Raw genomic sequence first — 23,485 nt, 5'->3', positions numbered from 1 at the left:
ATTAGTGGTTTTAAGTGAGAGGTTATATGGTTCTTAGTGAGAGCAGCGCTCATTAGTACTTGCAGTTGGACATACTATGTGTTTCATTGTTGCTCTAAAAATAAAATAAAATTCTGCACTGAAGACAGTCAAATAACTTTATTAAATGAATATTGTGCGTGTGTTGACGTCACCCAATTACACACACACATACACAATATATTTTTTGATGGGAGTGAATATTGATGCATTTTTGGGTGGTATTTTGTGCCTCCCTCGCCCCCACCCACTTCCTTTTTGTGAGCTGGGCCACCCGAGGCCAGCCTACACAAACGCTGCACACGCCCCTGCTGCTGCATGGACCGCTTGCTGCATCCCCCACGCATGGAGGCAAGAATGACGCCGGCTCTTCCTCGCATCACGACAGCCTGAACATCGGGACAAATTTGCTCAATTGCTATTCATAAAAGGCAAAGTAATGGCTTCTCCCATGGCGCATTCATGGACACAGCTGCTGATGGCCGCTTTTGCATTCAGTGCGTTATGGAGCTCTGTGCTTTCCATCACCCGCTACTCTATTCCGGAGGAGATGGAAGCAGGCTCCTTTGTTGCCAACCTTGCCACAGATTTGGGTCTAGATGTCCGAAGCATGGTGGAACGGAAAGCAAAGCTGGACGTTATTCACAGCAGAAATTACCTTGACATCAACAAAGACACCGGAGAGCTCATCATCCGTGAAAAGATCGACCGGGAGAGCATCTGCATGACTAAAACAGCCTCATGCTTTCTGAAAATGGATGTCATACTAGAAAACCCGATTCGTATTTTTAACATTGAACTGGAGATCATGGACATTAATGACAACGCGCCCGTGTTCCGGAGGAAGACCATTTATTTGGATGTTTCCGAGGCAACCCCTCCTGGTGAGAGATTCTCGTTAACAAATGCTGTAGATGCAGATGTTGGTGCTAATTCAATCAAGACTTACTACCTAAGTGAGAGCAAATACTTTAACATTGACATTCAAACTGGCAGCGATGGCTCCAAATATGTCGATTTGGTTCTTAATGGCAATTTGGACCGAGAGACGGACACGGTGCATAATCTGATTTTAACCGCTATGGATGGCGGGGTTCCTCCTCGATCCGGCACAGCCAGCATTATTATCAATGTCCTCGATATCAATGACAACGCCCCCCTGTTCATTCAGCCGGTATTTGAAGTCAACGTTCCAGAGAATTCCGGCGCAGGAACTGTGGTTATGACCTTAAATGCAACAGATTTGGATGAAGGCACAAACGCACGGTTGTTATATTCTTATACGCTCTACACATCCGAGAAGACGCAGGAGCTCTTCTCGCTGGACCGACATACAGGCGAGATCAAGGTGAAGGGGGCTGTTGATTTTGAGGAGAATCAGAATTTTGAGATGCACATTCAAGCTCAAGATGAAGGGTCAACCCCGCTGTTAGGACACTGCAAAGTGATGGTGTCCATCACTGATTTGAATGACAACTACCCCGAGCTGACCATCAAGTCTCTAAAAAGTGCTGTGGCTGAAAATACCGCCGTGGGGACGCTGATTGCCGTGGTCAGCGTCAGCGACAGGGACTCCGGAGTCAACGGGGAAGTGGAGCTGACTTTAAGTCAGCAGGAAATCTTACCCTTCATCCTCAATCAATCCTCAGAGGGTTACTTTGAGCTCTTGGTTTCAAAGCCCCTTGACAGAGAGCTACAGAGCAAATATGAAATCACGCTGAAGGTGACGGACAAAGGCACGCCGCCGCTAACTGAAAGGGAGACCTTCACTTTAGAGATTCATGATATCAATGACAATGCGCCCAGATTTCCTCAGTCATTTTACACGATTCACGTTATGGAAAATAATCTGCCGGGAGCATTGCTGACATCTCTGAGTGCGCTTGACCCAGATCTGAACGAGAACCAGTACTTGGTCTATTTCATTATGGAGAAGGAGATAGTGAACACATCCATGTCAATGCTGTTCTCCATCAATCCAGAAAACGGTGACCTTTATGCCCTGAAGACCTTTGATTTTGAGCGAGAGAGGGAGTATCTTTTCCACATTGAGGCAAGAGACTCGGGGGTCCCCCCGCTGAGCAGCAATGTTACCGTCCATATCATCATTCTGGACCAAAACGACAACACCCCCGTCATAGTGTCACCGTGGCGGGCGCAGGGCTCCGTGGTAGAGCAGGTGATACCGAGATCTACTGATAAGGGACACTTAGTGGCCAAAGTGATCGCCATTGACGCCGACTCTGAACAAAACGGCAGGGTCACATATCAGCTCTTGCAAATCAGTGACACAAGCCTCTTCAGTCTGGATCAATACAACGGCGAAATCCGGACAACCAGAATGTTCAGCTACAGAGACCCCCGGCAACAACGTCTAGTCATTGTCGCAAAAGACAACGGCGACCCCGCTCTCTCCACCACAGTCACTATCAAAATATCCACCGTGGAACACTCCATGGCTTTTTCAGAGACAACAGAGTTGCCGCTGGAGTATGACGTCTTCACTGACCTCAACTTATATTTAGTCATCGGCTTAGGGGCTGTCTCCTTCATGCTGCTCATTACCATCTTGGTTATTATCGTACTCAAGTGTCAAAAACCAAAGCCAAAGCCCATCAAGATACCCCCGGCTAATCGGAACAGTGTGATCAGCAGGAATAGTGTAATCAGCCAGCGGAGCTCCACCATTGCCGACTCCACCTTGATCTCCAGTGACGCCTACTGGTACAGCCTGTTCCTCGCCGAGACCAGGAAAGGCAAAGTGGTTGTGAGACAGCCCATAATTCCCAAAGGAGCTGGCTACTTTGTGTCCAGCATACCCAGGAGCATAGGGCCAAGTGAGACCACAGAGTCCAGAGCATCCACACTGGAGGTACGTATAATGTGCAACATTTTGCCCTCAAATAACTTGTCAAGTTATTGACGTCAACTCAACTGAAAGAGGCAACAAGCAATCACATTGAATAATTAGGTCAAACAAATACACCGCCCCCACGCCTGCACGCACAATGTTCCACTGCTCAATGTCTAATGTAGTATGTAGGTCATTTATCCCAGATGCATATCACAGTAGTGGGTGGTGGAAGCACGGGGATACTTGAAAGAGCACAGACACGGAGCGCTTCTCGTCAAGGAAAAGATGTGCTAAATGAGCTGTTTGATGCAGGGTGTCTGGCCGTTCACAATTTATGCACACTACTTTTAAGGTCACCACACCTGACTTGAAAGAATCTGTTTCAGAGTCATATTGTCGCTACGGCAACACCTTTATCAGCCTTGTGGGGTTTTTCGAATTAATATTTTTGTATTCGTAAAAACTAGTGACATGATTCATGTTTTGCATTCTGTTTGACCCTCATACTCATTGTACAACTTGTCTCTTTCTTTTGTTCTTAAGTACTCAAAATGAAAAGAAGTCCATTCTACAACTGGAGGTATGCTGGTTGCTACGTATATATGCCGTAGAAGCACTATTTGTAAAATACACCTGCATCATTTGACTGACACATTCATTTCAATTCCTTCATCTTTCAAATCCTATGATTGACATTTTGCCAGATGAACTGCGGCTCGTGTCTGTCTACACGGGCCGGACACTGTCGATTTAAATGCTCCATTCAAATTGGCCAGGTTTTCCAGTAAGGAAAGCCATCAGCTTACTGCGAGCACAGATTAGAAAGAAATTGGCTGCCGGTCAGGGTCGTGTTGTGCACATCTGGCCGTCCTTAAATCTGGCCAAGCTTGTGTAATGGCCAAAAATCAAATTATGATGCCTGCTCATGCATGCTTTGTCCACACTTCTTGATGATTTTATACATCAATAGCTATATTCTCAATGAAAATTGTATAAGTTGCCAATGATTTTACTTTTGCCACAATGACTTTTCAATGATGGTGGCAGCTAGTAACCAGTCACAATCCACTGTTGCATGAGTGAGGACTTTTCTGTAATCTTCAGCATGTTCATGTCAGGACTAATTCTGTGTTCTGTCTCTCAGCAGGCAACCAGAAGAGAACTGCCGTGATCTAATCATCTCTTCCTGGCAGTCATTGACTCATACACAGATGTAAAACAGTTTCCTTGAGTCCCTCCAAGCCAACGCTTCTATCCTTAAATCCTCCAAACGTTGTCATGAGCTAGCTAGTCAGATAGATACGGTCTACTTTATTAATCTTGTGAGAGAAGTAATCATCCTCAATGCATTCAACCTCATTATCCCAGAACTTCTATTTTGAGCATGAATCTGCATGATTCTAAAATATGTCTCATTTGGATGAAAAATTGATGACAATATTCCAAACATGGCTGAGTTAGCCTCATGCCATTTCCTTTTCGATGCAACTTAACGGGTTCTGTTGCTGTTGTCTCTTTCGGGACGGAAACAGAAGTGCCGTGTGCAAAACACGCCTAATCAATAAGAGTCAGGGTGAACATGATTCTTCCGATTTGCATAGTGAAATGTATCGGGTAATCTTATTCAGTCATTTAAATGCTGCGTGGTTTCCGTTATTTTTTAATGACATTTTGACTGTTTTATATGAGGAGGTGTTATTAAATGACACTCCCGCCGTCACCTGGTAATTTGACTTTCTGTCATATTGTAGTAAAAAATGTAAAAATGAAAGATGGGGAAAAGATTCGGTTGGGGGTTTGTGTCTGTAGTCTAACATTTTAAAAGCTTTGAGTATCAAGTGGAGAATTTTTTTAAATAGTCTGACTGGCCATGTATTAGTACTATTTATTCGTATCTTTATTCATTTTAGAAATACTTGGGATGTGGTTTGAGGGAGCACAAGATCAGTTAAGATTGCCCTCAAATTTAAGTTAAGTTACATTTGAGGAATGACATAACGAACAAAGATGCGAATGTGGATTTTACATTTAATCATACTGACCCATACTTAAAAAAAAATGGCCGTTCATCATTTTTCTATCAATATTATAAGGTGACAAAAAACTGGCAATAAAAATATAAGCTACAAAAAAAAAACAAGCAGAAAATTTATATTAATATTTCAATTTTAATAATAAAGCTCTCAATTTATGTAAAGAAGAATATTGAAATCATGGTTGAACCGAAGTCCATGTGAGTTTTATTATTTTTCATTTTATTGATTGTTTGCGTCTTAACTTTTAATGCTGCTTCAGTGGGCTTTTTTCTAAGGGCCTTTTGTGTTGCATATGTGTATCTTAGTGGATTTGATGTTTTGCTATTCTGTAGTTTTTAAATGAGATTAGACAATGCTGTCCTTCATTTGACCTTCATTTGACCTCCATCTAGGCACGTGACTTTCATTTCTCAGAAACAAGTGATTGGTCTTAGTATTTGGGTGCTATTAGCGTTAGAGGAAGCGAATCTGGTTCAAATTTCAGATCTCAAGTAGCCTACTCAATTAAATATATGCACTTATTGCTGAACAAAAGAGCCGTGAGTTGAGTATTGCAAGATTTTAAAATATGCACAAAACATATTTGAAAAAAATTATAATGTGTCTAGAGTCATATTGTTATTTTTGCTAATATTACCTACAGGTATTTTATGTGCAATTAATTTTGAAACCACTCACTTCCTAAAGTGTGTAAATGCACATCTGATAAGCTTATCGTGTGCCTTCTGCATTGTGGAAAAAATCATGGGCGTGCGACGAATGAAAAAATTACGAGCAGTATTGTAAATCACCGGGATCTTACCAAACTTTTGACAATGCTAGTTTGAACTGGTGCCGCTGTACATCATAAGCACATTGAAAATATGCTGTGAACCTCAAACAACAAATATAAATCAAATGTTATCATTAGCCAAAGACATATTGTTATCAAATCCATTGATCTGACTAAAATGATTGCGGGAATTTGCTTAGCAAAATTAGAGTTCATACCACAATGTATTGCTCATAGAGGGTCGACATTGATAGATAGTCAGTCTTTTGTTTTCCAGCTAGATGCATTAATTGTAAATGGAAACACTTTATACCTGTGTTTTTTATAAAGTTGACTTTTTTGATATCTTCTGTAAGTTCACTGTGATCTAATGGCACAGGGGTGCTTGTTCTCTCTTGGTGTTGTCGTCAGTTCTCATTTGTGAATTTTGGCGCCGCTTTTGCTTCACCAGTCAGATTGTATAGTACACTTGAGACTTATATCAAATTGATTCAACTTCCATTCCACTTAGTGGATCAAAGAGCAACTGGGAGAGAATGGCCTTGCTTTCTTTTCACGTCCAGTTAATTGTCTGGTTTTGATGTTGCTTATTTGGCTTTAATGTTCTGCTTGATCATGACAATTGGAATAAACTTTTTTTTTAAAATCAGCCTCTTTGTTGCGCCTCTGATGGATGAGAAGGAAGAAAAATGTGAAGTTATCAAAAGTGATTTGTCGGGTGTCAAAGACATTTGTGCTCTCACAGAACACACACGCACACACACACACGCACACACACGCACGCACACACACACACACACGCACACACACGCACACACACGTACACACACACGCACACACTGACCCAGTTTCTCCGTCAAACCCCGCGCTCATTCTTCGAAACCAAAAAAGGGAGTTGTGCTTCCACTTCATCATACAGCAGCACAAATAAATGCTTTGTCAGGATGTATTAAAGCCTAAAGAGCTGTATAGTTACATTGTTTAATCCTTCATTACCATACATGAATTTACGTCTGCAAACTAGAATACGATGCACATGTGGTGAATAAAATGTTACAGCCCTCAGCACTACTTTGCATGCAATATACGCTCTTTTTATGATCCAGAGCTGGACTGACTTAGCAACCCAGCTGTGAGGAGCCAGGAGAGCGACTTTGTCTTGCATGCCAGCTTGGTAGCAAGTCCTCAAATAACCCTGCAAGTGGACCACATACTGATCAAACAGAAACAAGTATCATGTTCAGTTTTATGTTGAAGGGATTTACTGTCATTATGTTAGATGGGGAGGATTTGGGAAATCAAGAAAACTGTGTTGTACTCTTATTTTGAAGAATTTGCATGACAACATGCCTTCTCAAATCTAAATCAGCAGTTTATCAATGCAATATTAAATCAATAAGGTGAAACAAAACTGATGTACTGTAACGGATCAGTTACGCACAGAGACTTACCGAAGCCGCTTGGCTTCAGTATCGGTTTCACTATGTTTTTCCCCCCTGTGGATTAGGTTATTAAAAGATGTAGCTTCTCAGATTTGAACACAAGCGGTTTAACGGATTTCAAACAGATTATATTATTTGCCAATTTTATTTTTTTCTCTTTCTAACCCTTAAAAGTGAGCATGGAGTTGTTTCTTCAGTGGACACGGTAACAACAATTGTCTGCAGAGTTGAATCCGCTACCCTTAACACATTGCATATTAAATAGCTATAAAATTTGTTACGGTCCAGAGTATCTCGAGACAAACTCCCTGCTTAAGGCTGTAGAAGGCAACAGTCCATTCAAGACTTTGCACGGGCTGGCATTTGGGCAGAAACATGCTCTCCGGCGCCATCTGTCTGTGTTTTTAAACGCTGAGAGTGTAAAGGATCAGGATGTGCGTGATTCATCCTCTTGTGTCAGCAGAGTCTGGCACTTTCATATTTAATGCAAACACTTGCTATTATTAAACACGTCAAATATTTAACAATGATAGATAAAGGTTATATATAATTATGAAGGCAGCTGTTTGAAAATAGTGACTGGAATTTAAACAAACTTGTTTTTTTTTTTTTTACCCTTATCTAGCATAAGAAAGAAACACAATGTTTCTAGTATTTTCAATAATGTGCAAATCAGGATTTGGCTATTTAACCCAATTGTGCGAGATATTCCATTCAGCAAGGATAGCTAAAATCCACACAAAATGAGGTCATGAGTCTTATTACCTCGCTTTCCACCATCAATGGAAAGGGACAGTGAAGAGCAATTGAGTTCAGTTCAGCCCGGCTTGGCGTGTTTGAAGAGATAAGTCGGTGACAGCAAAGCTGCAGAAATATATGAACACATTGTCAGTCCCATTTAAAAACACACAGAGAGCGAGATGGGAAAACAAAGTAAATGTCATGTGAAATGCAACTTTTGTCATGTTGCTTTTATGATACATTATTAAGGCTTGTTTGATGTGGAAAACAGTGCTGAGAATTTCTATTGTGTAATTATTTGATTATTTAGAAGTCTAGGAAGATGCCTCATATACCCAGAGGAACAATGCACTGAAGTGTTTTGATCTCGTGGACACTCTGATGGAGTACTAGGATAGCGCTAAGTGCAGTGCTGCCTGGTCTCCATCTTGAGTGATGCCTGTGGCAGATTATTTATGTGTGTCCGCCCTTGCCAAGGGGTCAGCACTGCATTATGATGTTAGCCATTATGTCTTTTGGTTCTCTCAAATAGACACATCAGAACTAAAATTCAGGCAACATGTCGTACACACTATACTTGTACTTTTCATATAGTTATACTTTTGGGGAAGCAAAAAGGAATAGCCAAATGACTTGAGTAAACCAGCTATAAATGTACTGGCCAAGCTACAGTGATCCATTGCTTCTAATGCAGCATTTTTTTTAAATAACATGTTGAGAGTTCAGTGTGGTATATCAAATTTAGGACAGTGATCACAACTGGCACTGCAGCATGCAGCAAACTGCAGTTGTCATGGAAACAAAATGTCCTGATTTTATGCAACAGATCCCAAAACGATTTCTATAAGCAGGAAGGAAGGCTTAGCAACACACCTTTGAACAGGGGAGTCTTGTGAATAGAGAGCTATTTTAGCAATTTTCCATTTTTGGAGGAACGCTATGTCCTACTTTGAGTGACATGTACTTGCTGATGCTCTAAGTGTAGATTTTGCTGTAATTTACTGTTTTACAATCTCCTTGTGATCAATTTAAACATTGCACAAATACTATAACTTCCAAATAACTTGAGGGTAAGATAATGGTAAAATAATATCAAATATGCAGTAGTCCGCTTGTATGATGGTTATTCATGGTCTGCTGTCAAAAATAGAAACATTCAACAGTCACAGATAGAGGACATCATGAAATGAAGGTGATAACTTCATTTATTACCCACTGTGACTGTGTAATTCATTTTAATTAATCTAATTAGGTGTACAGGAAGGAACACTGTGTTTTTTGCTTGCTCATAGCGCTAAGGAACTGTCCATGGTGCTGGATGAGATTTTCACTGCTACTTCCTTTAAACGGGGGTTACAACTGATTCTATTAAACACTTGCTGGCCATAGGTAAACATTGTTTATTATTGCAATTTGCAACGTGAGAGTGCACAATGGATAACAACATTTAAGCAAAATCGTCCATATATCCGACTAAATTAGTGCTGTTGCGCTTGTACTGAAATGAAATGAAGACTTTCAGTTTTCCTAATTGGTCTAATTGTGTGCCAGTGGACCCGGTCTTGTGGTTAGTTAGTGTATATTAATCTGAGCGTACATCACTTTGACTTCAAATAGCTGCCCATCTAACCTTACGTAATCATTTTGCAGCAGAGCACCGGACAAAAACTCTGTCAAGTTATGATGTAACACAGATCGACAACCCGCTTCACACCTGTAGGCAAGATGGACAACCACGTTCTGGCAAGATAAGCACTCTAGTGCACTATATATTGGAACCTTGTTTTTTTTTGTTTTTGATTTTTCTTACATCTTCCCTAATATGCAAATATAAGACGCTACATCAATTGATAGGACATTGAACAGCTGGGTTATCTATTTGTGATGCAGTATCCCTTCAACATGTATGTTGGCTAATGTTGCCTAATTCACAAAATGAACAGCCAGTCTCTATATATGTAAAACCCCATATCATGTTTCTCACTGGCAAATGGACCGGAGGGAACACGATACTTCTGCTTTCTGGGGTCCACCACGGGCGTTTCCAATGTGATGATGTGACCTGACAGTCTGGGGTCTACCACTGACAGTGATCCATGCGGAGGGAAGGTTGTGATTGTCAGTGCAATGTTTTCTCCCTGCTGCGCCTTGCCCAAATGATCGTCATGCGGTAGGCTGCACCACAGAATCGCTACCGGCAAATTAAGCATCCTTGCGACTCCAATGCAGACAATGGAAGCCGGTCTCTGAACATGTGTTTGCGCTTTACACGATTCATCCGTCATGTTAATTAAGCTTCCACGGACGGACAACACCCCATCGTGGCTGTTGATCAAATGTATTTATTGCATTTATACATTTTCCTCACCTTGCACGATCACTCCTCGTGTGAGACATACGGTGGATTTTATTTGAGCTATTAGCCTATTTTAATTGTCAATAATATCACTGCAAAATAACGACGTGCATGTATTTTATAGCAGCTTTAATAATTGGCCGTGTACGAGGAAAGCACTCCCAGAACCGACATCGCATTGGCTCTTTGGGTGGAGAGAGATCGATGGGGGGTGGTGTGGGTGGGGGTGGGGGGGTGGGTGGGTGAAGTCATCTATATTCACTGCACTATTTGCCGGTTTTGGTTTCCAAAACAAAACCAAAGGAGGGTATCTCGCATTGCAAATGATCTTAGAAATACAGGTCGATGGTACAGAAACCAACGTAACTCCCCAATGTAACACCAAATTATTAGGTTTCCTTGAACAATACCCGAGTCTCCCACAAATACACTCCCCAGCTGTGGCAGTTTTATTTTGAAAGGGTACGAGGGGACATCATGGCTCTTTTGACAGATCTCACAGCTCCAGTGGCGAGGAAACACACCCGTCAGCAGCGCGCATTGGAGACGGGGAAAAAAAAGCGCATCACGGACAAAGGAAATATGGGTGAGCTGGGGAGGATTTGCCACCGCCGGGTCCAACAATGGATGAGCGACTTCTGTTTTATTCAGCCGGAGTCCATTTAGCCCACCTTAATGAGGTGCTGGGACGCATGGTACTGCAAGTTAAAAAGGCGGAAGGCTGCGTTTAATCCGTCTGCGGATCCTATGAGTTTGCAATGGCTGTTGCGGGGATACGCAACCGGCTAGGGAGCAATGTGCCTTTTTATTATTTTGTGATATTCTCCTTATTTTGTGGCCTTTCGTTTGGACAGTTGCGCTATTCTGTAACGGAAGAACTCGAAAACGGGGCACTGGTCGGTGATCTGGCGCATGACTTGGGGCTGGATATTCGAAAGCTGGCCAGCCGAAAAATCAAGGTAACCTCCAGCAGCAGCAGCAGCAAACGCTACGTGATTGTCAACCCTAAAAACGGCAAATTGCTTGTTAATGAAAGGATCGACAGGGAGGCGCTGTGTGATTTATCCAGCAGCTGCCTCATCAATCTGGAGGTCCTGGTGGAAAATCCGACTGAGGTGCACCATATTGTGGTGGAGATAGTGGATGTCAATGATAATGCACCACAGTTCCCCCGGGATGAGTATCAAGTTGAGATCACAGAATCTGCATTACCGGGCTCTCGTTACCCAATTGAAAATGCCCAGGATCCGGACATTGGGTCCAATTCAGTTCGTATATATCAGCTGAGCACAAACGACCATTTTGCGCTGGTATCTAACAAACCCTCCTTAAATACAAAGCACGTCGAGCTCGTGCTGAAAAAGCCCCTTGATCGGGAGCAAACGCCTTACCACCAGTTAATTTTAAGTGCTGTTGATGGTGGGACACCTGAGAAAACAGGCACGGCGATCATTAACGTGCGAGTCCTGGACTCAAATGACAACGTTCCCATGTTTGACAACTCTGTGTACAAGGTGAAACTGTTGGAGAATTCGCCCAAAAACACCCTGGTTATCAAATTGAATGCGACTGATTTGGACGAGGGCACTAACGGAGAAGTGTATTACTCTTTCAGCAGCTACACCCCTGAGAGAGTGAGGCAGATGTTTAGCATGGATACTAATACAGGAGAAATAAGAGTAACCAGCAATGTTGACTATGAAGAGACCAACTCCTATGAGATGTACATCCAAGCTATGGACAAAGGCCCTGGAGCAGTGGCGGCACACTGTAAGGTGGTGGTTGAAGTGGTGGACGTGAATGACAATGTCCCTCAGATTGTGCTGTCGTCCCTGTCCAGCCCGGTGAGGGAGGATGCCCGCGCCGACACAGTCGTGGCCCTCATTAGCGTCACCGATCGGGACTCCGGCGCCAACAAGCAGGTGTCTTTAGAGATCCCAGCAGGCCTTCCGTTCAAGATCAAATCCTTCCGAAACTACTACACCCTGGTTACCTCAGCCTTCTTGGACCGCGAGACCACCGATGCCTACAATGTCACTCTGAGTGCCACCGACGGAGGAAACCCCCCCCTTTCCTCTCAGAAGACCATCCAGGTTGACGTGGCTGACGTCAACGACAACCCACCGCGATTTGAGCAGACGTCATATACTGTCTATGTGACTGAGAACAACGCCCCCGGGGCCTCGTTGTGCACTGTGAAAGCTCAAGACGCTGACATCAAGGAAAACGCACGCATCACCTACACGGTGCTCAATGACAATAACCATGGCATCCCTGTTACGTCTTATGTCTCCGTCAAGGCCGATACCGGGGAGGCTTATGCCCTGCGAGCCTTCGATTATGAGTCGCTCAGAGAGTTTCACTTCCAGGTCAAAGCCCTAGATGGGGGCATTCCTCCGCTTAGTCGTGTAGCCACCGTCTACATCTACATCATGGATCAGAATGACCACGCACCACTCATCGTCAACCCTCCGGGTAATGGCACGCGCTCCTTGGAGACGGTTCAAAAGAACGCAGATCCCGGCGCCTTAGTGACCAAAGTGGTGGCATACGACGCAGACGCCGGTCCAAACGCCTGGCTGGTGTACATGCTGGATACAGCAACGGACCTGGACTTGTTCAAGGTGCACGAACACACGGGGGAGATCAGGACCACTCGCAGGATCCTGGAAGACAACTCCACCTCATTTGCTCTGACAGTTTTGGTGAAAGACCATGGGCAGCCTGCCCTCTCCTCCACCGCCACCATCAATGTGGCGGTTATGGAAGTGCCCCCCAAGATTGTCCCAGACCCCAAGAGGATCATCAGACCCCACAGCCCACTGCTTCTCTCAAACGTAACCCTCTACTTGATTGTCGCTCTGAGTGCCACCACCTTTGTTTTCCTGGTCACCGTGGTGGTACTAGCGATTGTCCGCTGCCATGCCTATTGCACCCAACCTGGCTCCTGCTCTCCTTGCTGTGGGTCACAGAAACCCCCTCCTGACGGCGGCAACGGTAGCGTGAGTGCCGGCGGAGGTGGGGCTGCCGGGGGAGCCGCAGGGCAACCGAATAACAATGTGGTACTCCGGAGAGACCTTAAAGTTGAGCCTCACTACATTGAAGTGCGCGGGAATGGCTCGCTAACAAAGACTTACTGCTACAAGACCTGCTTGACTGCCACCTCTGGCAGTGACACCTTCATGTTCTACAACACAGGAAGGCCCATCAGTGGCACCTGGGGCAGCGGTGCCGATCGCTTCTTCACAAGCGGAAGCGGATTTGTACGCAGGCTGAGCATGCCGGATGCCTCACTTCAAATTTGCCCAGAGGTATGTCATATCTATATTATAAACTCAAATATATTCTCAACTTTAGTCCTAATGCAGATGGAACCGTTTATTACCGGTTAAGCTGCCGTTGTCTCATTTTCAATGGGTACTATTACTTTGCCCATTTGCTCCCCTCCGGCGTGGAAGCCAACAACTGAATGAGTGCTGGGCTTCGTTCGCTTTGGTTCAGTTCGCCTGTGATACCGTGCATACACTCAGCCTAGCCCAGCTCAGCACTCACACTACATTAACATCAGTCCTGATGATTTGCCACATCCCTGTGTGATTTCTGATGATTCAGAGATTTGTGTCTCCATTTGAGGTTGTCATCACATTCGCTCTCAGAGCGGGTCATGTCATTACCTCTTTGCTCTCGATATCTGACCAAGTGGGCTTGAGCTAAGCGTGCATGTCTGTGTCTGAATGAAACTAAGATTTTACAGTTGGATTGGTGCACTTTGATGGACTCAGTAAAAGTTACTACAAGACTAGTTGTCAAGCAAAATTAAGATCGAGACTTGTGGTTGGGCTAATATGCACTAAGGATGTAAAAAGGACGATTCTGTTCTCATTGAAAATATACAATAGCATTTTCAGTTTTATTATGAACATTTACAACTCATATAGTCTTTGAGACAGTTCACCGGGTGGGTCGACATTAACTAACCATGTTTTACAATTAGAAGCTATTAAATTTTGGTTCAAATTTTGGATGAAGAGTTGACCAAAGACAAATTTAGTTGAGGCACTCAGTCACGAATGTGTAAACTAGTCGAGTTGAAAATTATTCTGAAAGGCCAAACAAAATTAATAGACCATGAATAAAGACGCTCATTAAAGTAAAGCGCATTAAACTATTCTTCACGGAACTTAAGGACCTAGTTGTCTAAAAATGTATGTAGCTTTTATATTGACATGATTAATTTGCAAAATTGAGTAAAAACTATGAAGTTGTATTTGAACATGTTCTTTACAAAAAATAGAATTGTAGACAACTTTTACAGTGCTGACATACTTGTATCCCATAATACCCTGCAAAAGTAGACCAGAAGCAATGGGTGTGGTTACCGGGGCAATGATGGCTCTTGCTTATTAGTTTTCCGGCCGATAATTTACCACAAGTCTGCTGGGGAACATTACAGACTCACAAAGCTGAAAGAGCAGGACTCTTTCATTTACAGCAGTTTGGAGGGAATAACAAAAATGCCAAAAATCGATCACTAACCTTAATTAGTACAAGCACGTGCGTTAGCGTCTGTCCTGTTGTGAATATCAATATGGATGTCTGTGTGTGTGCTCCGATCACATCCAGAACAAGAATGTGTGTCATTATAAATTGATGAGGCTCTAGCCTGGCCTGGCTCTGCACTGTATGAGATTGAACTAAACTCTCTTTATCTCCCTCTCATCCGCTTTTCCACTCACCTCTTGCACGCTCAGCCAAAAGCCCCGAATGCTGACTGGCGATATTCTGCATCTTTGAGGGCCGGGGTGCAGAGGTAAGTAACTGTTTTGTAGTCACCTTATATAAGAAGCAGTCCTCCAAAGCCTGAAAACACTGCAAACCGGAATCTGCCACTGTCAGGATGAAAGAGTTGACCCTCAGCATCTTTTTTAACCCCCAAATTCCTTCAAGGCATCTCTCATCAGTGAATGCAGTGAATCTTCTCTGCAGTGTAACACTATATAGGCAGGCCATTTACATTCTGAGCATCACATCCCCCAGTTGCAGTCTTTAAGCAGGAAGCATGAAGGACAAATGAGTTATGACCTTTCGCAGATTAGCTGATGTACACACACATCAGTGTCTGCACATATAACTAACCCTGCACGCACTGTGTTTATTTATACACTTTTTTTTTCCTGGAGGTGTGAACATGTTAACATAGACAACATAGGACATTTTGGACTGCAGTTAGACTTTTTGCTTTAGTACTGCAACAAATCCCAACATTAGTTTAATTAAATACAATAGATGAAAACATTGAATATAGGGTGGACAATCATCAAAACATCTGAATTTAATTATTTGGAAATATTTTCAACATGTATCTGAGACTGTTGTTTTGAGTTTATTTAAGGTTTGAATTTAGAACAGAATATTTTCCATCTTTGTCTGAGTAATGAAGGGATTTTCATGAAAGCATGAATCTCATTAACAACGAACCAAATCATTTTGAATACAATTCAAGCAATCTCCATCCACGTCTGGTCTTTGAATTTTGTTATAATCAGGTTACAAATAGATCCAAAAAAATATATGCAATCAAATGCTGCTCTAATGCGATACGAGGACATCTGGAACCTCACACTAATGAGTTTTTTCCTCCACATGCATCTCCTTTGTGTTGAATTGTCATAATTTCATGGCAACGATGCTGACTGCTCTTTTGCTCACTCTTCTGCTCCATCCAAGTTTGCTTTAATTAGAAATTAGTGTTAATTTCTATGGTGATGAAGTATCCTAATGTGCATCATGTCACCAGTGACTATAACATGATGTGGATTAACAGAAACCATCACTGCAATTTGCCGCCGCCGTCTTGAGAATGTCATAGCCTGTAATGTTCATGGACAGAGGAGATGCTCTCATTAACACTTAACCCTGACACAGGCATACTGTAATCTTCTACTCTTTGCACATTTCGTATGTAGCACCAAATTCACTAACCCACATTTCTGGAATAATCACTCAGGGGAGGAAAGAAAATACACCTTTTTTTTTTTTTTTTGTGCTATACCCCAATAAAGTAATCAGCATTTTAGCAAGTAAAATCACAACATTCCTTTGTGAACATTTTGTATTCATGCCACCTCCATCCATCGCCCTAACATTAGTGTTGCACTTAAGAGTTTCTGGATATACTGCATTGCAGAGGGCCCTTTTTCCGATAAAGCCTCTCACTTCAAGTGTTGTGTTTTTCAGTTCAGTTCACATGGAAGAGGCCTCTGTGATGCAGGGAGCCCAGGGCATGCTGGTCCAGAACTGGCCCACTGTGTCCAGTGCTGCAGGTGAGGAGAGCGTTTAGATGGAAAAGCATTAAAAAGTAAAGTTTTGCAAAGTAACCACAGGAAATAAATTGTTATATTTGCATGGAAACCAATTTACCTTCACATGACTGCAGCTGACTTGAAATTGAAAACATATTTTGTCTTCAGCTGATCTGCATATTTTATGTGTTGCCGCATTAATTGCTCAAATGAATTCCTCCCAGTTAATTGTTGACTTAACAGAATCAATATCATTATTTAGACTCAGTCTTTATCTTAAAACGCTGCTTTTGCTAACCACACAAATTACTGGGCATTCAAAAAAGATGTTGTTCTTTTTTTTCCCAAATAGACAATGCTTTGCACTGTGTGGGTGGTAAAGTTGAACATCTGTGGCATCACAAGCAATGTAAATAGTGCTGACCTCAAACATGACCTGTGCTTCATTATTTACACACATTGGCTCAGTGTTAATGGTTGAGAAACAGCTTTTGCTGGCTTAAAAGAGAGGGGGGGGGGGGGGGGGGGGGTTCGGTACACTGTGATCTGTTTCACTCCTTCCTCCGGCCTATTACACATTGATTTTCTGTCTAATATTGGGAAGTAGAGCATGGGTACACACTCCAAAGTGAGACATTTCATCGCAGTCACTCACTTGGCCAGTCAGTGGTAAAATATGCCTCGCTGTAGCTCATCAAGGGCGTATTTATGTGTAAAAGAGGCAATTTTTGCCATATTCTGTATTGGCTTACGGATGAGAAATGTTTATTTGTGCAATCTGCTTCTGTTGGTCATATAATTTTCTGAAATACCAGCTTGCACAGTTTGCATATCAGGAGTGCATTGTTGCATGAGGAGACAATTCTGTTCATGGTGGTTCAGTGCAGAGGCATATTCATGCACCGGCTTGCAGGTTGATCATTCTTAATATGCATTAAAAGCCAACGTTTTTTTTTTTTTTTTTCTTTTGAATTTGTCCAACATAATTTGATGAATATTAATTGCAGCCACCTCAAAACGGTGTTTATGTAACTGGCCCAGTGGCCCAAAAGAGGAGATATTTGTCTAATGCCATGAAGGCGATTACAAAAGCTATTATCAGTAATATGAGACTGCAGTGGGGGAAAAAAAAAAACAGACCCCTTAGTATTGAAACTAATTTAGGAGCGGAAGAGCTAAGGAGAGGTACAAAGGAGGGGTGCGGGGGGGAGGGGTGGTAGTGGGGTGCTGGTGGGATGGAGAACGAGAAAGGTTAAGAGGATTGGCAAGTTTCTGCAGTACTGTTGTTGCTAGGGAACACCATGTGACTTGTTGCCTGGCAACACTGTCTAACCAAGAGATTGCTGCAGCAGCCGCACCCTCCATCAGCAGGGAGTGGGTGAAGGCTGTTCCCATGGCAACCAGCCGTACCTCTGAATGGAAGAATTAGAGACCAAAAGGAGGAGACTGGAGCGGTGAGGTAGAAGGAAAGAAAATACAGAGGAAGAAATACACAATATACATCTTCAAAACAGAATGACAAAAATGCAAAGATAGATTGGGGAGGAAACTAAGAGTCTATTTCAAATATAGGTTATAATGCAAAGCTTCAATAAACATCAGGTGTCATGGCAACCACCTCAAGGATTGCAGCTTCTCCTTAATTCATTTCTGATCCATATTTTGTGTGATGTATAGGCAAGCATGTACAGCGGCAGAATTCCAAACACGTGGTTTTCGCAGGCTAAGCACACACACAGCAGAATCTCTTATTTATACCTGTGCCTGGATTCGGACAAGATTTGCTACAGCCACCACAGGGACGTCTCAAGACAACATTCACTTGATTAAACTCAGCCACTTGACATTTTGCCTCAGTTGGTCAAGCGTAAGAATATAAATTGCTGCAGCAGAGGAAAATTGCTGATAGAGCTGAAGGAACAGAGGAATGACAGTGTTGTGTGGTCGCTATTGTCCCTTATGTCTCACAAAGTAAAATAGACATGGATATTTCTTGCATTTTACTTTTTGTGGAAGGGAGAGCAAATTTTTATATTTTGGCTATTAAATAGCGTCTGAAAAAGACCTCCAATGTTTTCAATGCTAGTGCCTCTTCTGTAGATTAACTGGCGGGTTGAATGCATTCCGTCAAATGTCATAATCCTCAAAAACAGCATCACAGTATTACGGGATTTACATGGTGAGATAAAATCGTCTAATCTGACACTGCTGTATCATTAAGAAGCTCATTTACACGGAGTAATTAACTTGCTCTTCTTGTTGGCACATTGTGGAAAATAAATCAAAATTCAGACTGGATTTGTTTTTCTCTTTAATATTCATCATTTAGATTTCAGAGTTGATTTGTTATCCTCATATTGTACTCAAACTGAAGTTGCCACTTTCTATTCCATCAAAAATATCAGCAAAATATTTTTTATGTGAATAGTGAGTTATGCTGGTACAAATTGGTGTCCACTATTGTCAAGATTGCTTTTTGTAACAATGTTTTGACGGGTCAACAATGCCAAGTTGCCGACTGTTGCCCTCTGCTACAAGTGCATGCATGGAATTGACTTGATGAACTCGTTAAAAATATGGACGGACGGCTGTGTAACAGTCGTCCTTCCCAGAAGGGAGAGTAGTTGAAACCATCTCAGCATTCCAGTAATATCATAAATAGCCTACAAAGAAAAATCAAAAAGAATCTTTTGGCAAAGGCTTGTTTGATCTAAATAAAATGCTGCTGGAAAGTAGGTCAGAGCAGAGAGAGAGAGAGAGAGAACTGGTGTGGGCCTGAGAGCACCGTGTCTGCTGCAATGCTGCCCCCCGCCCCCATCTTCCTTACTGCTTTGCTCCTCGCTGTCTACATCTCAGTGGATCTCATCTAGCATTCCCTTTTCTTTTTCGTTTGTGCTTTTGTGACCTTTTCACCTCACCATTGAAATCACAGACACTCTGGATACCCGCAAACCGTTCAAAGGATTTTAAAGTGAATCTTTTTTTGTAAACTCAATGCTTATAATATTAGAAGTCAAGCTAATTTCACGTGTTGTATTTTTTTTAGATGGTGAAGGTGGTGGAGAGCTCTCCCCTCCAGTAGGAGCCGGTGTCAACAGCAACAGCTGGCACTTCCGATACGGAGCCGGACAAAGCTACTGCCCGCCACAGGGCCTGAAACCTGGCGAGATTCCTCCCGAAGCCTTCATCATCCCCGGATCCCCAGCCATCATTTCTATCCGCCATGACCCCGGCCCTGTTGACGATAAAGGGGACTTCATAAGCTTTGGAAAGAAGGAGGAAGCCAAGAAGAAGAAGAAAAAGAAGAAGGATAAGAAAGAAAAGAAGGAGAAAGGGAAGGATGATGGAGGGGATGATTAAAGAGGGCTGAATTGAAGCGATTAAGATGCCATCCTGATTACAGGGCCAAAAAGCCAAATTGATATGAATGAAGGAGTCTCTGCAGCATATGCATCACAGTACATACTCTACTTACATTGTACAGTTGCCAATCACTTATTCAGTGGAGCTCAGCTCTCTGCACAAAGCAAACCTGCTCGACAAATGCATCTCCTCTCTTCTATGACTCATTTGGCCTTCAACTTTGACCAATAGTAGTTCATTCTATTCAACTGTATATTCAGATGGCCTTTTGGGGATTGGTATAGTAGCTTGAAAATTGCATTCACTCCCAAGTTTGTATAATGAATATCAAAATGCCATAAAAAAAGCGATTTGTATCCAACTATTGTCAGGAAAGGATGCTTGAACAAATGAACCCTGCATACTGTCGCATCTAGATAAGTGAAAGCCAAACTGAAAAATAGGACTTTTTTCGTCAGTATTAAGTAGATATCGTAGATATTCAGCAAATGTGGTCTTTTCTATTTCAAATAAAAGAATGAAAACATGAAAAAGAAATAACTGCTATGCAGACAGTAAGGTGGCACAAAAATATCAACTCAAAATACAACAATCTGTCAGTATACGATAGCACATTGCCAACGTTCAGAACCTACACTGGCTTGTACCAACTGTATGAAGTTTGTTCCCAGGTCAATGTCACAACTTGTTTAACGTTTACAACACTTGGGCCTAACTAGACATTTTAGCCTGTTTTAGCATGACAATGTGATCTAAAAATAAGAAAACCATATTGATTGGGCCATATTATCGATTTTTGTATTATTATTATTTTCCTAAGCCAGCCTCTATAAATTCACATGACCATTTTGTAAAATAGGCCAACATCAATATATAATGGTAATTAGATATTCTTAATTCATTCCATTAAATTAACATTCAGCCAATCAGCCAAAAGGACTGATTATTTGGGGCAAACTAAACATAGGTTGATGCAATAATAAATGTGAACCAGGATGTTCATCCTATCTCGAATAACAATGAATGAGAACTTTATATAATACTGAAAAAAAGTACAAGAAATGGTTTGGGAACATTCTAAATGACCTCAAATCTTTTAAGAACACAATTTAATGTAAATTAAAATCAAGTCCTTTAATTTTGGTGAGTGCAATTATGAGACTTGGTATGATTTGCACCATCTTTATTGCTAGCTTGACTATTTTGTTGTTGCCTCTTGTACTCTTGTGACGCAGTGTAACTTATGTGCAGCTGATCCAAACAGCACAACTCTAAAGGGACATAATCCAGTTGTGCACCATCATATTCAATCTGAAACACACATTATTGTAAACACAGACTCCCCAACATCAACTGTACTTTCTTCTCAGTGCTGCATATCCAAAGTGCAAACATATAGAACATGCACGCTATTCTTGAGGTTTGATGGTATTCTTAATGACGAGAGTGTGTTCCGAGGCTGTGAGGCAGGACGGTTGCTTGTTCAAGCCTGATCCCTCTTCTTCTGTCTTTGAATGTTAAGTAGATGTTCTTCAAGCTCATCACCACCGCTTCGACTGCTTCAGTGCTTGTAGGATGTGCTTGCCCGCTGCTTTTTTCCTCCCTCCTCGTCCTCCACCCGAATGAACGTAGTCGGGAATACCACCCGTAAAAATGGACTGTTGGACTGGTTGTGTCATGATCCATATTCATAAACAGAGGACACTGCGCTCCTTAATGTCAAACATTGGCATTGTTCCCTTATTATGTCATCAGAGGAAGTTGTGTTGAATACTTGTATCTGAGCCATCCATCAATGTTACGAGAACATCAGAAAGGTTTGAAATTGGAAGGCAGTTTACCATTCGCACCAACAAGAATTTGAACATGGTGACCGTCTTTTTTTACATTTGCTCAATTACTGCAAATAAGTCGTTGTTTTTTTTATGAGCTGTTTTGCTAGTGTATAAACAAATGTATAAAAAAAAGATTAACTTTATTTTGCCCTTACTTGAGGAATCTAGCATGGGAGGAGATGTGTAGTTTGAGCTGAAGGCAGTGCAAGTGGACGTGTCTCATGTCTGTCAGTGTTAAGTTTCTGGAACCATCCTATTTCCAGTCACAGCTGTGGGCACTGTTATCATGCTCAAAACCAACCATGCTCACCTTTCCTTGCCCCCGTTCGTCCATCCGTCAGGTGTACTTCTGTGCTGTCAGATCACCGAGTGTTTGCATGTTAAAAGCAAAAACAAATATACAAAAAAGAAAACGATATATATTATACCTTTTTTTCACTGGGAAATGTGTATTGGATAACATAAACCTGAATACACATCCATGCACACACAACACAACACAAACAGTACCGAATTTTCCGGACTATAAGGCGCACCTAAAAACCTAAAATTTTCGCAAAAGCCGACAGTGCGTCTTATAGTCCGGTCCGCCTTATATGTGGACCAAATTCCTAAATTTAAACTGGCCCGAAGCATTGTGTCATGAAATCAATCATAAGTGGCCCGCTGAAGACTATGAATCATGAATCAAAAAGACTTTGGATCATTATTTTTTGATTATAAAGTAATTTGTTGCGACTGAATTTGAAATAAAAAAGATAAAATGGAGAATGATTTGATTGGGATTAAAAATCGGACATGATGCATTAAAGGTGCGCCTTATAGTCCGATGCGCCTTATATAAGGACAAAGTTTTAAAATGGGACATTCATTGAAGGTGCGCCTTATAGTCCGGAAAATACGGTACTCGAATTTGTGGCAAAACCCAAAAGTATGACATTTTTTTTATCCTGTAAAAATAGCACTGGATCGTCTGTATATTCATGATGCTACTGTGTTATGCTATGAATTTGTTTTTTTTGGCATATGGTTTACATTGGTAAGAAAATTGACCCTTGAACTTTTGAAATGATCAAACAAACACTGTTGTGAACTCATGTGCACACCCTCCATAACTATTCCTTACTTAATGAAAACAAAAAAAGGTTGAAAAAGAGGACCAAAAAAATCCAAAATAGATAAAATGTAAAAAAAAAAAAAAAAAGTTGATGTATTCTCTGCTCGTGTATAGTGAATATTTGTCAGTCACTGGGTGTGACAGTGGGTGGCACATGCTAGTGACAGTGCAGATCTGTTCATAAACTTCTTTTGTACACCTGCTTATTGTTAAGGTGATAATAGTGGTTCTAATGACTTCATCAACCTGGTAATGTGTTTTGTTAAAAAGTCACAAATAAAGGTTTTCTTAAATATCTCAAACTTGACTTTTGATTCTGTTTTCTGTCCAGTTTGTGACATTCAGGATGAATAATCCCATATAAATTTAATTTGTTATACAGTTCCATTCTGTTTATAGCTGTAGCCCAGTAGATCCAGCAATTAGCTCTACCATGTTTTGAATTGACAATAGGTGACACAAGGCAAAGCATTCCAAGCTCAAACTAGCATATTGTAGGATTATGATAACATACACTATACCTATGTAAATCTTCTCTCCTCATCTCAACGTAGTTCCTTTACACCAAGATGCTGCAAGTTTGCAGCAAATATGCTCGTTTTTAAACTCTGAATCAAAATAATCCATTTTAAAAGCATGATCAGCACAT

The 23,485-nt window shown here is 41.8% G+C and overlaps 2 protein-coding genes across 5 annotated transcripts; both read left to right on the top strand.

Annotated features, from left to right (window-relative positions):
• Positions 1-297: 297 nt before the first annotated feature.
• Positions 298-6,326, top strand: LOC125982114 (protocadherin alpha-C2). 4 transcript variants are annotated; one of them, XM_049742350.1, is made up of 3 exons: positions 298-2,890; positions 3,416-3,452; positions 4,020-6,326. In XM_049742350.1, exons 1-2 carry the CDS (start codon positions 458-460, stop codon positions 3,425-3,427), a joined length of 2,445 nt encoding a protein of 814 aa, XP_049598307.1. In that variant the 5' UTR covers positions 298-457; the 3' UTR covers positions 3,428-3,452; positions 4,020-6,326. The 4 variants fall into 4 exon arrangements, with proteins under 4 accessions (XP_049598307.1, XP_049598306.1, XP_049598305.1 ...); XM_049742349.1 differs by having other exon boundaries at positions 4,017-6,326; XM_049742348.1 differs by lacking the exon at positions 3,416-3,452.
• A 4,385-nt stretch (positions 6,327-10,711) lies between these two features.
• LOC125982111 (protocadherin alpha-C2) lies at positions 10,712-23,138 on the top strand. Its single transcript, XM_049742343.2, has 4 exons — positions 10,712-13,530; positions 14,971-15,029; positions 16,457-16,542; positions 19,568-23,138. The coding sequence occupies exons 1-4, from the start codon at positions 10,978-10,980 to the stop codon at positions 19,879-19,881; spliced, it is 3,012 nt and encodes a 1,003-aa protein (XP_049598300.1). The 5' UTR covers positions 10,712-10,977; the 3' UTR covers positions 19,882-23,138.
• The last annotated feature ends 347 nt before the right edge of the window (positions 23,139-23,485 follow it).

The sequence above is a fragment of the Syngnathus scovelli genome, chromosome 15 (assembly GCF_024217435.2).
Source record: "Syngnathus scovelli strain Florida chromosome 15, RoL_Ssco_1.2, whole genome shotgun sequence".
Classification (NCBI taxonomy): domain Eukaryota; kingdom Metazoa; phylum Chordata; class Actinopteri; order Syngnathiformes; family Syngnathidae; genus Syngnathus; species Syngnathus scovelli.
The sequence above is the reverse complement of the archived record's forward strand: the minus strand, read 5'-3'. Positions and strand labels throughout refer to the sequence as shown.